The sequence below is a fragment of the Erithacus rubecula genome (assembly GCF_903797595.1).
Source record: "Erithacus rubecula genome assembly, chromosome: 5".
NCBI lineage: Eukaryota > Metazoa > Chordata > Aves > Passeriformes > Muscicapidae > Erithacus > Erithacus rubecula.
In genome coordinates, this window is record NC_136687.1 from 6,077,518 (window position 1) to 6,089,845 (window position 12,328).

The window sequence follows — 12,328 nt, forward strand, 5'->3', positions numbered from 1 at the left end:
TTCTATCAATGACAATACAAATGGTTTCCGGGGATAGTCTAATTTTCCAAAGAATGAGTTTCTGGTTGCATTGTCTATGTTCCTTTGGATCTGCTCACTAGTTTCGTCTTTTCCCGTTGTAAATGCAACTGAGCAAACATTAAATGACAATCAATTATTTAAGTTTCAGATAACTATTCCCTTCTAACTTTTAATTTTCAGCAAGGTAACTAAAATCCTAATTTTCTGAGATTAGTGTTTCACCCTCACACCGATTTCACCATTGCCCTCACACTGCCCCTCTCGGGCTGCATCCTCTCGCAAATACAAGGAAAACCCTTTAAAGTTTTACCTGATAAATATAGCTTTAAAATTAAAATCAGCTCCCTCATCACGGTGTTACATCACACAATAGCCAAGGATTCGTTTTGGGGCAAGTTTTCTCCTAGACATGGTGGGGGATTGATGGCTGCTACAATGTACAAGCTACAGGAATGTGTCCCACATTTCATACCATTAATGGAGTCACAGAACAATTTGGCTTGAAAAGGACCTGAAAGATAACTTGGTCCAATATTTATATCTCAACTCCTTAAATAGCTCAAAGTCAACAAGCATTTCTTAAGAAAGACACTCAGAACTTTAGTCTTACTGAGGTTATCCTGACTGGAATGGTACTTAGCTGCAGGCTAGCCAGTTTCATAAAATCACAGAATGGTTTGGGTTGGAAGGGACCCTGAAGACCATCTACTCCCAATTCCCTGTCATGGGCAGGGACACCTTCTCCTAGAGCAGGAGGCTCAGAGCCCCATCCAGCCTGGCTTTGAACAGAATTCCTTACAGGGATGGAGTGTCCACAGCTCTGGTCAGCCTCTGCCAGTGCCTCACCACCCTCACAGTAAGGAATTTGTTCCCCCTGTATCTCATCTAAACCTACTCCCTTTCAGTTTAAAGCCATTCCCCCTTGTCCTATCATGCCATGGTCTTGTCAAAGTCCCTCTCCAGCTCTCCTGGAGACCCTTTAGGTACTGAAAGGTGCTCCAAGGTCTCCCTGGAGCATTCTGTTCTCCAGGCTGAACACCTCCTGCTCTCTCAGTCTGTCTCCATAGCAGAGATGCTCCAGCCTTCTGAACATCATGGTTCTCTGGAAACAGGAATGTGATATAGGAATGTGATAGATTCTTTATTGCTGGTGCTCAGTAACAAATCTGAGCAAGGTCATGATTAAATGAATGTTTTATATAGGACACACCATTGCTTCATGGCAGTGCTTCCTTGGAAAGACAAACTCATTGCCCCTGCTGATTTCATGACATCCAGTGTCACTCCTTCCCATCTGGTAGTTGTGAAAAGCATTTGGAGGCCTTTTGTCCCCTGAGGTTCTTATAGAGATTTCATACACACCTTCCTCCATTTATGCAACCCTCTGCATTCAGGCTGTAGTAGGAAAATCCATCCAAGGACTTACCATGTGCACCTTCAGGAGAATTTAAGCCCTATTTGTATTTATTCCCATGTTATCAGGTAAGACACTGCATACAGATAAACCAGACTGATTTCCACCCATGTAAAGTTTTATGTGGTAAACATAACTTTAAAATTAAACCCAGAAGTCTTACAAAAAATCAACTATATTTTTATTCAGCTCTTCAGAGAGTTTTAAGATTAACTGCATGTGGTTAGCCTTTTCCTTAAGGGCTACCGAAATGATACTTTTCATTTTAAACAGGTAGGCTATCTAGCAAAAAACCCCACCAAATCCAAAAAACACAAGTTGGAAATCCTGCAGTATGTCTTTGGAAGAAAATGTCTTGTAATTCATGTAAGAGCTTGAGCATTTAAACAGCTAAAAGTCAACAAACATTTCTTTAAAAATGGCACTGAGAACCCCAGTCTTACTGAGCTTTGTCCTGACTGGATAGTGCTTAGCTGCAGTCTAGCAAGTTTGACAATTTCAGAGAAAGATATGGGTTGGAAGGGACCTTCAAGATCATCTAATTCCACCCCCCTGCAGAGGGCAAGAACAGCTTCCAGATTGCTCAAAATCCTGTTCAACCCCTTTAGCACTTCCAAGAATGGGGCAGCCACAACTTCTCTGGGCAACTTGGTCCAGTTTCAACACAATAAAAATACTCATACTGAAGAGATCACATGATAACTTGGAATTTTGGTTTCAAGCTATGCCAAACCTCATGGTGGAAAAAATGTACTCATATAATGGATTAAAAATATCTCCTGCTTGGAAGAAAAAAAAAGTCTTTTTTGGGTTGACAAATTATTTTGACCTAAAAAACAACAGATAACATATTTTCCCAATAAGCTCTGGAACACTACAATTATAGAAGTAATACAACTGTGGAAATAAATAATATAGCCATGACCCATGTTTTGAGAAAGAGCTGTTGAGCTGCAGCATGCCAGGAAATTCAGGCTACACATGATACACTCATATGGAGTATTTGTACTGACACAGTCCACCAACAGGCTGTCTTTAGTTTAATGACATCACATTTATATAATATACTTCAGATTACTAACACTGCCCACCCACAAATTAGTGATGTGGAAAAGCATACAGCTGGAAATGCATAACTAAATCACTATTAGTAATTTATATACAGTAATAAAAAAAATTATTTCAGTAAATATTTTAGCCACTTGCATTACTCAGGGGTTTTTATATTTTTTGATTTTGTTTTTGTTTGTTTTGGGATTTTTGGTTTTTTTGTTTTTTTTTTTTTTTTACAAAATGCTGTAAGAAAACTGATTCTAAACCCTATCCTCCTATTTAAGTGTATCAAGACTGTGTGGGAGGCAGTGGTGTGTTCTTTATTGCAAACAGAGAGGATCTTCTCTAGAAAGGGCCCTGTATGTACATGTGGCTTTTTGGATGATAACCTGAAGCTATCACAAAGACAAATGCCTGTTTTTGTACTCTATTATTTTCATGTTCATATGGATTTTTTAACAAGTTGTTTCTCTAACACAGCCTTTAAGAAGCATACAAATGTTGGAGGCATGCCCAATTACTTTGAGAATTTAAACTTGGTGAAAATTACTTGTCTTAAGGAATATAAGTCAGATACTATCATTAACATAACGTTTTTGTTTTGGTAATTATTACTAAGTTTTCTAAGAGGCACTTCTGTGGATAGACCATTAAAAGATGCAAGAGTATAAACCATTTATGACTGTTACTCTGTTGTACTTTTATATTGACAAAAGAGGTAGGGTGAACAGAAAGTTCCACTGAAGTGAAAACTTCCCATTAACTCAGAGTAGATTCCACTGCAAGAGCAATGAGGAATTTAAAGCTTTTATTACATGAGATACTACTGGCAACTGACCTGGTTTTAGTCTGTATATCATCTGCAACTAGTTGCAACTAAGATTATGATTTTAGCTTCACAATCTTTACAATAAATATTTTTATTCCAAACAGGCAAAGTGTTGTAGGAAGTGAATGACTGACTGTGACAAAAACACAGCTTCCAAACCCTACCCTCTCTTCTGCAAGTGTTTCAAGGGCCATTCCCTTGTATCTGTGCCACATTATGAAAACCTCAGAAGCAAATGTTACAAAATGTTTATTTGTAAAGGCTGCTGTGTAGTGATAGGTGCACGTCAGACAACACCACCAGCCCTGTAAGAACCTTCCAAAGGTTAAAAAATCCTGCAGAGACCATTTTAAATCTGGAAATCACTTTCCCACAGAAGTACTAGAAAATATTTTAAATTCAACTGCTGATTAGCTCGTAGTTTTTTTTACTAGTTTTCAGACTTGCCAACAAATCTGTTTGAAACTCCAGAACTCAATTTAATTCTATTCAGATGAAGAGTGACATGCCACTGAAGATCTCTTTGGGAAAACGAGATAAATCCACACAACCTGTCTCAGTGTCAAATTTTCACTCTGTACAAACCAAAACAGCAGGTAATGGAAAACAGAGAAATCACTGTTATTAACAGGTAGTTTACTTAATTGCATAGTAAATGTTGTATATAAAGCAACTGAGATATGCTGAAGCAATAAATGTTCTTAAACTCAACCAGTTTGAATTTTGGCAAATGAGTATTGTTTTTAAATTCCAAAGTTAAAATCCAACACCAACAGTTAAATGTTAGTTTTCAAGCAATGCTGTCAGATCTGTCCTCAGTTCCTTACACCTCTATGAATTCTTGCTTGCAGCCACACTTGTAACCATTTCCTGGCTGGCTCCAAGTGCAGATGGGTGCATTCACCCACTCACACCCATTCACTGTAGATCAGATGAGGCTTATGAAATGTGTCATGGCTGTGCTTCCAAAACTGTACCATTTTTACATCCTGCCACCTGTTCCTGCTCAAACCAGTTGCCCATCATGGTAATCAAGGGGTTGTCATATAATCACTGGTATGCCACCTCTGCCCATAATTTACAGGTAAGATCCTTTTGATTATTTAGGTGGGAGGTATTAAAGACCTTTTATTCTTGTAGACCAAAGCTTTAAAAGTATTTCTTTCTCTATTTGACACACCTGTGATTTTAAATTACAAATTAAAGCTCAGATATTTGCTGCACCCCCTTCAAATGTATGTTAAAGAAGTCCTATCTCCTAAAGAACATTGAAACACTAATCAATGTAGTTCCTAGAAACCAACAGTATTTAACTATGTAGGGAAATGGGTTGACAAATCCGTTGTTGATTAAAATAAAGACATCCATCAAAAAGTATGCTAGAAGCAAATTAATGGAATAGAAGGTCCCTACAGGACTTGTAAATCTTCAGGAATTACATTTCTTAACCTACTGCAACTCTGAGCAGCTGTAGTGGAAGTAGCTACTTCCAGCTGAAGGAACACAACTGGTGCACTTGTTTGAAGAAGAACTGAAAAGATTAATAGTTTAACAAATGGATTAAAGAATAGCAGAAGTATCAATGAAGTCTAACCAAAACAATTTTCTCAGTTAGCCCTTTATTAAAGAATCAAAACCCAAGTTAAGTTTAAAAATGTAAAGAATTTAACCTAAGTTAAAACCTGAAAAAACAACAGTACTTCAAATATAGAAGGATAACCTTATTCCATCCAAAATGTAAGAAAGGAAAACAGGGGTTTAAACAAAATTAAAATCCAGAAGCTGACTTCAGGTGAGTAAAATCCAGATATAGGCAGAAGTGGAAAGGAACTGAAAATATTTACATCTGTTTTCAACACTGTAAAATAAACCTTTAGAGTTTATACCCTGGTAGAACATGAAGTCTCAGAAACAGATCTAGCAGGCCTTTAACCAAACCCACTACGAAACAGTCAAATTAAAAAAGTTAAAACATACCCAAGTTACTACTCATCGTATTAGGCAAACATCTAGAATGCAAAATTTGGCTCGGCAAGTCGGGCAAGGCACTTGGCTGGACAGCCAGGTCTCTGGGTGCTGCTGGTCCTGTCTGCTGGCAAACCACTTGCCCATGCAGGTGAGGCACCACATGGGCCGGCAGTAGCACTGCTGGCACTCCCCCTCGTTGGGCTCCTGGCAGCTCTTGATCAGCTTGATGTTGGCAATCGTCTGCATACACCCTATGCATGGCTCCAGCTCCTGGGGGAGGAGAGAAACCATCAAAACTGTGAACTGCACACAAGTTCCTGTTATTGCTCTTCAAAGGCTTTTAGAAAATCATCTATGGCAGAATAATCAAGGCAGAAGTGCCCCACCAAAGGATATCAAATGGTTTTATTAGAACACTCTCTAACAAATGACAGCAAAGCTTCTCTTTGAACAGAAAACCCAGAACTGCTGCATGAGACTAATGATTAAACGAAAACAACTGGAAAATAAATGTTCTTTCACTCTCTGAAGAGCTTCCAGCAGCCACAGCAAGGTAAGCAAGCAGCCAGCTTTTTCCATTCAAACTATTTTTCAAAAAACACACCAGTATAAAGTAAAGAAAACCAACCAAGCAAACAGTTCTTACCACTTAAAATAGCAAATGGCTGTTCCTATCTTCCATCTTTCTAAGTAAGAGACATAAATGAGGAAACCAAGGCTGTACTGAACACAAGGATGCTCATCCTGAAGGTCCAGAAACTTACTTAATTTTTCTTGGATAAAATTGGAATAACTGATTTTGCACATAGTTAATTATGCCACATGAACTTGCAGTTGCATGTGGTGACAACATCTTGCTATGAAGTGTTTTACAACAATAAATAATAATTAGCATTTCCCACATGTTTCCAGCTGTCCAAGAACTTGATAAAGCTCAAAAGACAGCACACTGAATAGGCACAGAGACCTGAATATGTTAAAAATGCATCTGGTGGAACAAAAACCAGCTCTCTGTGGTCTCTAATGCCCATCTTCAGAGACTCTCCTTGTCAGCTCAAGTGTCTGCTCAGCTAGGTTGCAGAGCAGATCCAGATGAACACAAGCCACTCAGCTTTAACTTGTGAAATTAGGTTTTATCCCAGCTTTTAAGCAGGAAAAATTCTAGCATAGAAAGATTAACTAACTGTTTCAACATATTAATGGAGCTTCAGAATAGGAAAAGATTCAATGTTGCATTTTTAACATCCTTATCATCATCTATGATGTCATTTATCACTCAATGTCAAACCCAACTTCAGTAGCTCAGCTGCCACTTAAATGTGTCACAAATTAAATGCTCTCAAGAAAGCAGCTTTGATATCTTCTCTTTATTGTGACCATCTCTTTTTGCTAGCAGTGCAATCAGAACACACAAATAATGTGCAGACACACCTGATCCAGTTTTATTTTAGCTACCTCATAAACCATGTGAGCTGCACAACACTACCAAAGACACCAACCCCTCACTCCATTAGCTGAACCACTGGACACAGACTCCCTGCAGGGTCACCAGAACTGGTTTAATTGGTTCCCTCTGGACAGTGCTCCAGTCACACTTCCAACTGCTGCACAAGTATAATAATGATCAGGTCTCTGTGAGTATTACTGGAGGTAGGACTCTGTGCTGTTGTAATTAACACCATATAATAATAGCCATAATCATTATAACTAAAGCAAACCCCAATAAAGAATCATTAGTTTATGTCAGCAGAAGATCCAGCAAAACCTGGCTGTCTAGACAAGCAAGTACTGGAGCAAACTGCCTAAAGAACAGCAACAGCAGCTGTGACTCTGGCTCCCCATAAACCTTCTGCAAGTTCAACATCATCATTTCCAAATTGATCCATGTAACATTTTGGTAGCCATTATTACAGGAGACTTTATTTCACTATGTTAGCTCTCCATGTCTCAAAACAGTACTGCTCCCAATACTGAGTTTACTGACACAGCAGGTGAGTATTTGTGAGGGAAGCATCTGACAGAGCAAAGAGCACTTGGGTTTCTGGCATCACTGACCAGGAGGCCTGACTGGAGTCAGCCTTGCCTGTGCAGACCCTAAGAAATTGTGCTTGGCTGAGTCTTCTCAGGAAATTAAGGAATCTAGGCCATGTCTTACCAGGGGCCAACGAGATGAAACTGTAAACCCTACAGCTGTATACCCACACCAAGGGTCACTTTAACCACCAGTCACTAAGTGACTGCAGCCCCCAAGCCCATGGAGCTCTCCTGCAGGGCAGCCTCAGGAAGGTAGGAGACCTCTCAAAGGTCTCTGTTATCTACAGCAGCAAGGTATAACAGTTTATATTAGATCTAAAACACTGTATGCAAACTAGCTGAATTATTAGAAGTGTAGCAGTAGTAGGGTGTTTAGCTGCTGTTCAATTACCATTTAATTACTGACTGAATACTGCTTAATTATTAAATGAGATTATTAAACAGTAATCACATGATAGTTATAATTTAATCGTAATTTGTCGTTTAATCCACATTTTTTAATAAAACCTTTTTGTTAACCTCACAACAATTAATTCTCTTAATAATTCTCCAGAGATAGCCCTAGGTAAACATTTATCATTTACACAGTAATCACAGACTCATCTATATTGAAAGTATAATTGTTACAGTCTCCTACAGATAGAAAGTTTCACCTGAGTGCTTGGAACATGGTATGTCTGGTTTATTTCCACCAGAGATGTAAAGGTTTCTAAAAATAAATCACTAAGGCTTTGATGGATCACAACATTAGCTGCATTGCTGATAGGAGCACGAAGCTTCTCCCGGAGCTCCCCATACTCTGCAGAGTTCAACCTGAAGAAGAGAAGATGAAGCAAAATGTTACCATGATTATCCACCCAAATACCCTGACAGCATCTTGCTGAGGTGAACATCAAGGAAATGAATCCACAGAAAAGCTGGTATTTATTAGTCAGAATAAATACACAGCATTGTGTTTTCTTGTTTTTTCTGCAGTTTAGTTATTGGTTTTGGCACAACTTGGTCAACAGAACACACTGTCCTCATTCATATCTATGTAAGATTGCCAGCAGGGTATGTCAGAGATCAGCTAAAACATCATACAAAAATAAAGGCTTTTGAAGATATCAGCATGAACAAAAGCAATATAGGTATTAAATCATCCATTACCTGCAAAGTGCTGCTGGCACCATTTCTGCCACCTTTTTAATGCCTATTTACCTAGATGATATCTAAATCCTCAGTTATAAACTCCTGAGGAGTTTAGTTAGGAGAAATTAGCAATATCATGCAGCAGGCATCAAAAGGTGATACAGTACTACATAAGTAGCAGAAGAATGTCAATCTATCAGGTTCTGTGATTTTATGATACAATTTTAGATTGTATCATAACATAATCCCAGGAATTTCACAAAGGTCACAAACCACTGCTGATTTAAGGATGCAGCAAACTGTTTCACACCAGCTGCTTCTGTAAATTAAAGTGATGCCCACAGCACTTAAGTGGCACCTGAGACCTCACACAGATCCTACAGTGACATATCCCTGTTGTCATCCCTTTTTACCATAAGAGTTCTGAACTGTAGTGTCAGAACTGTCCAGCTCAATGCTTCCACTCATTAAACAGCTTTCATGGAGAAGTCCTGGGAAGATTGCCCTCATTTTCCTACCCTTCACTGAGCTCCCAGAGCCCAGCACAATGCAAGGCTGGCTTAGCTCTAGCCCTCAGTGGTCTCCAATGTTTTTACTGCTACAGGATAATGTAATTTAACAGATGCTGGCCATGCAAATCACAGAGACATTTATATCCAAAGGAACAATTCACACTGAACATGCAGGGAAATGTGGCCCACCTGCACAAAAAAAAAAAAAAAACCAAAAAACACCATTTTCCCCCCCAGAAACATCTCACTGTACTTGATTCTGATTCTGGATATATACAACAATCCTGTATGCTTCTGCTACATTCTATCTATTACTGACATCTTATTAGAACAGCTTTTAAACACACTTCTTCATGCTATTCTGTTTAGTGACAAAATACAGTTTGGGCTTAGGACTTTTTTCCCTAAAAGGAATTGTCAAACAAGTCATTATTTTCTCAGCTGCGGATGTAGTTTTACCACTCTGACACTGAAGTGTTTGCAGAAGAAAATCATTACTTGTTTAATACTAATTTGGTCACCATTGTCACAGGTTTATAAAAGTCTATTTTCTTAGCATTGTCATGCTTAACTTAACTAACCTCTTGTTCTAAGTTTGCTCACCTGTTTCTTTCACCATAATCACCTCTTTGCCTTTCTCATGCTTGCCCCACTGCAGACCTACAAGTCTGGGGATCTGCCTGCTTTTAATTACCTGATTACCTAATAAATGCTCTACAGCAAAAAGACACTCAAATACCTTTTCAAATACAGTTTTAGGAGCACTAACATGGCTCCTAATAACACAACAACAAAGACTTCAGCACCCTTCTACTCAGAGGTTTCTGCTGAACTTGTACTTTAGCCTGCTTACACAGAGACTGCTGAGATAAACAGCATGGGCTCTTGCAAAACAAGCCCTAACAGTTCACAGTTGTTATGATTTATTGCTATGAGAACACATAAATCAGAAAGGGACCAAAATTTCTTCTTTGTTTTAGGGACAGTTGGCTTGCAGTAGCTCAGTGAGAACCCTTCTGAGCAGTGATGGAATTATGAGCCTTAAGCAAAAAGGAAACAATCCAAAGTCATGGTTGAACAACAGTTTTAGACATTTAACTATTTCTCCTCATCCAAAATTCAGAAGACCAAAAATTCTACCTTTCATTCCTGTTCTCCATCCCTCACCTAATTTTATCCAGCTACTTCTTTCTGCATCTAGCACAATCCTCTCCCAAGGAATGGATCAAAGAGGCAAATCCCTTTGTTTATCTGTTGTGTATTCAGTGTTGTGTATGAAGCTTTCTAAACAACATTCCCTGCACTGCATGGCAGAACTGCACACACAGCAGCCCTGAACACTAGGCAGGGACCAGAAAGGAAGGGATGAGACCAGGGAGTCTCCAGATTGGGCACAAACGTGCTCCCTCAGCACCATCAATCAGCACACATGTAACATAACAGGTCCAGCAGCCGTTTTACCGGATATCAAATGCCTTGACATAGGGATTGACACTGGCAACTCGGATGGTAAGGAACTGCACAGGCACGTTGGAGTCTGGGGTGAGCTCGTGCTGTCTGGAGTCTGTCACCGTCAAGTGAATGTCCTGCTGCTGGGCAACATGTAAACAGTAGGTGGTCACTTTAATCACCCACGTGTCCGTGACGATCACCCTGGCTCCTGGCGCTCCGGTGGCGAATTTGTCAATTCTCCTGAATTCCGTGTTGATGGAAGAAGCTACTGCCCTCCAGCCCGAGTGTGGGAGAGCGTGAACAGCGAGCGTCCGGGCCAGAGGGTGATTATTCCAGCCCTTCCGAGACCAGTAATATGCCAGGGCGCCGGTGACTGCTGGGAGGAGAACGGCGAAGAAGAAGAACGTTTTCCACTCTTTTGAAGCCAGGTAGAAAAAACAAAGATGTTTTTCAGGTGCAGCAAAGCACATGCCAAGGTAATAACCTGCAAGGAAAAAAAAAGTTAGTTTCAGAAAACAATTAAGCACCTGCAAAAATAGATACCCCTGAATCACATGGTTATCTAATCAGTGAGTTCACCGCCAAGAGAGGTACTGTACTTCTGGATGACTTCAAATTCAAACCTTTTGTCTTAAGTAAGCTGAGGTAAATTCTTAGAGATCACTGATTTTTACCTGAATTATATACCTAAAAGAAAGTGATCTTGGTTGTTGTGAATTTGGTTTTTGAATAAATTTATCTGCGAGATGCCACTTTTTTGGGGTTTTTTTAGGAGAATTATATGGCTAAAGGAAACCAATTAGCATTCCTTGGTTAAATCACAGAACATGATGAGCTGGATGGGACTCAACAAACATCATCAAGTCCAATGCTTAGCCCTGCACAGGACACTCCTAGAGTTACACCATGTGTGTGAGGGCACTGTTCAAACACCCCTTGAAGTCCATCAGGCTCACAGTGCTGTGCCCAGGGCCCAAACATCCTCTGGAGAAAGAACCTTTTCCTGATATCCAAGCTGAACCTGCCCTGGCACAGCTCCAGGCCATTCCCTCAGCCTGTCACTGTCCCACAGAGCAGAGATCAGTGTCTGTCCCTCCTCTTCCCCTCTCAGGGATTTGGAACTGCACTGAGCTCTCCCCTCAGTCTCCTCCAGGCTGAACAGGCCCAGTGCCCTCAGCCTCTCCTCACACAGCTTCTCCTCAAGCCCTTCCCCATCTCTGTTGCCTCCTTTGGACACTCTCTAAGTGTTTAATGTCATTTTTGTGCTGTGGTGCCCAAAGCTGCCCCAGCACTGAGGTGAGGCCGCCCCGGCCCAGAGCAGAGCGGGACAATCCCTCCCTTGCCCGGCTGTGCTGCTGTGCCTGATGTCCCCAGCACAGGGATGTCCCTCCTGCTGGCTCATGTCCACCTTGCCCAGGTCCCTTTCCTGGCCCTGCTCGCAGCCCCTCACTGCCAGCCCCTACTCAAACCGCAGCTCGGGTGTCTCTGAGGAGAGCGGGGCGCCGCACTCACCCAGGGGCAGCAGCGAGTGCGCCAGCAGCGTGCCGGTGCTGCGCCGCAGGTGGTACTGCACGAAGGCCGCGTCCTCGCTGCCCAGCCAGCCGGACAGCAGGCTCTGCACCGTCAGCCCCGCCGAGCGCACCTCGTCGGGCGGGAACACGAAGCACACGGCGAACACCAGGTAGGCCAGCGTGAAGGTGACCGCGGGGCTCTCCATGCTGCGCCCCGCGGGGCGCCGGGGTCCCCGGCAGCGGCACTGCCCGCCGCAGCCCCGGATCCTCCAGCGGCAATTCCCCCCTTCCAGCGCCAATTCCCCCCTTCCAGCGGCAATTCCCCCCGTTCCAGCGGCAATTCCCCCGTTCCAGCGGCAATTCCCCCGTTCCAGCGGCAATTCCCCCTTTCCAGCGGCAATTC

The 12,328-nt window shown here is 41.5% G+C and overlaps 1 protein-coding gene across 1 annotated transcript; it reads right to left on the reverse strand.

Moving 5' to 3' along the window:
• Positions 1-2,692: 2,692 nt before the first annotated feature.
• TMEM129 (transmembrane protein 129, E3 ubiquitin ligase) lies at positions 2,693-12,328 on the reverse strand. Its single transcript, XM_079305314.1, has 4 exons — positions 11,927-12,328; positions 10,424-10,898; positions 7,973-8,132; positions 2,693-5,555 (listed from the first exon to the last, which is right to left on the reverse strand). Exons 1-4 carry the CDS (start codon positions 12,129-12,131, stop codon positions 5,307-5,309), a joined length of 1,089 nt encoding a protein of 362 aa, XP_079161440.1. The 5' UTR covers positions 12,132-12,328; the 3' UTR covers positions 2,693-5,306.

Bases quoted from the DNA above. Each gene is read 5' to 3' on its own strand.
- TMEM129 (XM_079305314.1), bottom strand. From the start codon at position 12,131: ATGGAGAGCCCCGCGGTCACCTTCACGCTGGCCTACCTGGTGTTCGCC. The intron at 8,133-10,423 runs GTAAAACGGCTG...TCTCTTCTTCAG, and splicing joins GTCAAGGCATTTGATATCCG to GTTGAACTCTGCAGAGTATG. The intron at 5,556-7,972 runs GTGAAACTTTCT...CTCCTCCCCCAG, and splicing joins ACCATGTTCCAAGCACTCAG to GAGCTGGAGCCATGCATAGG.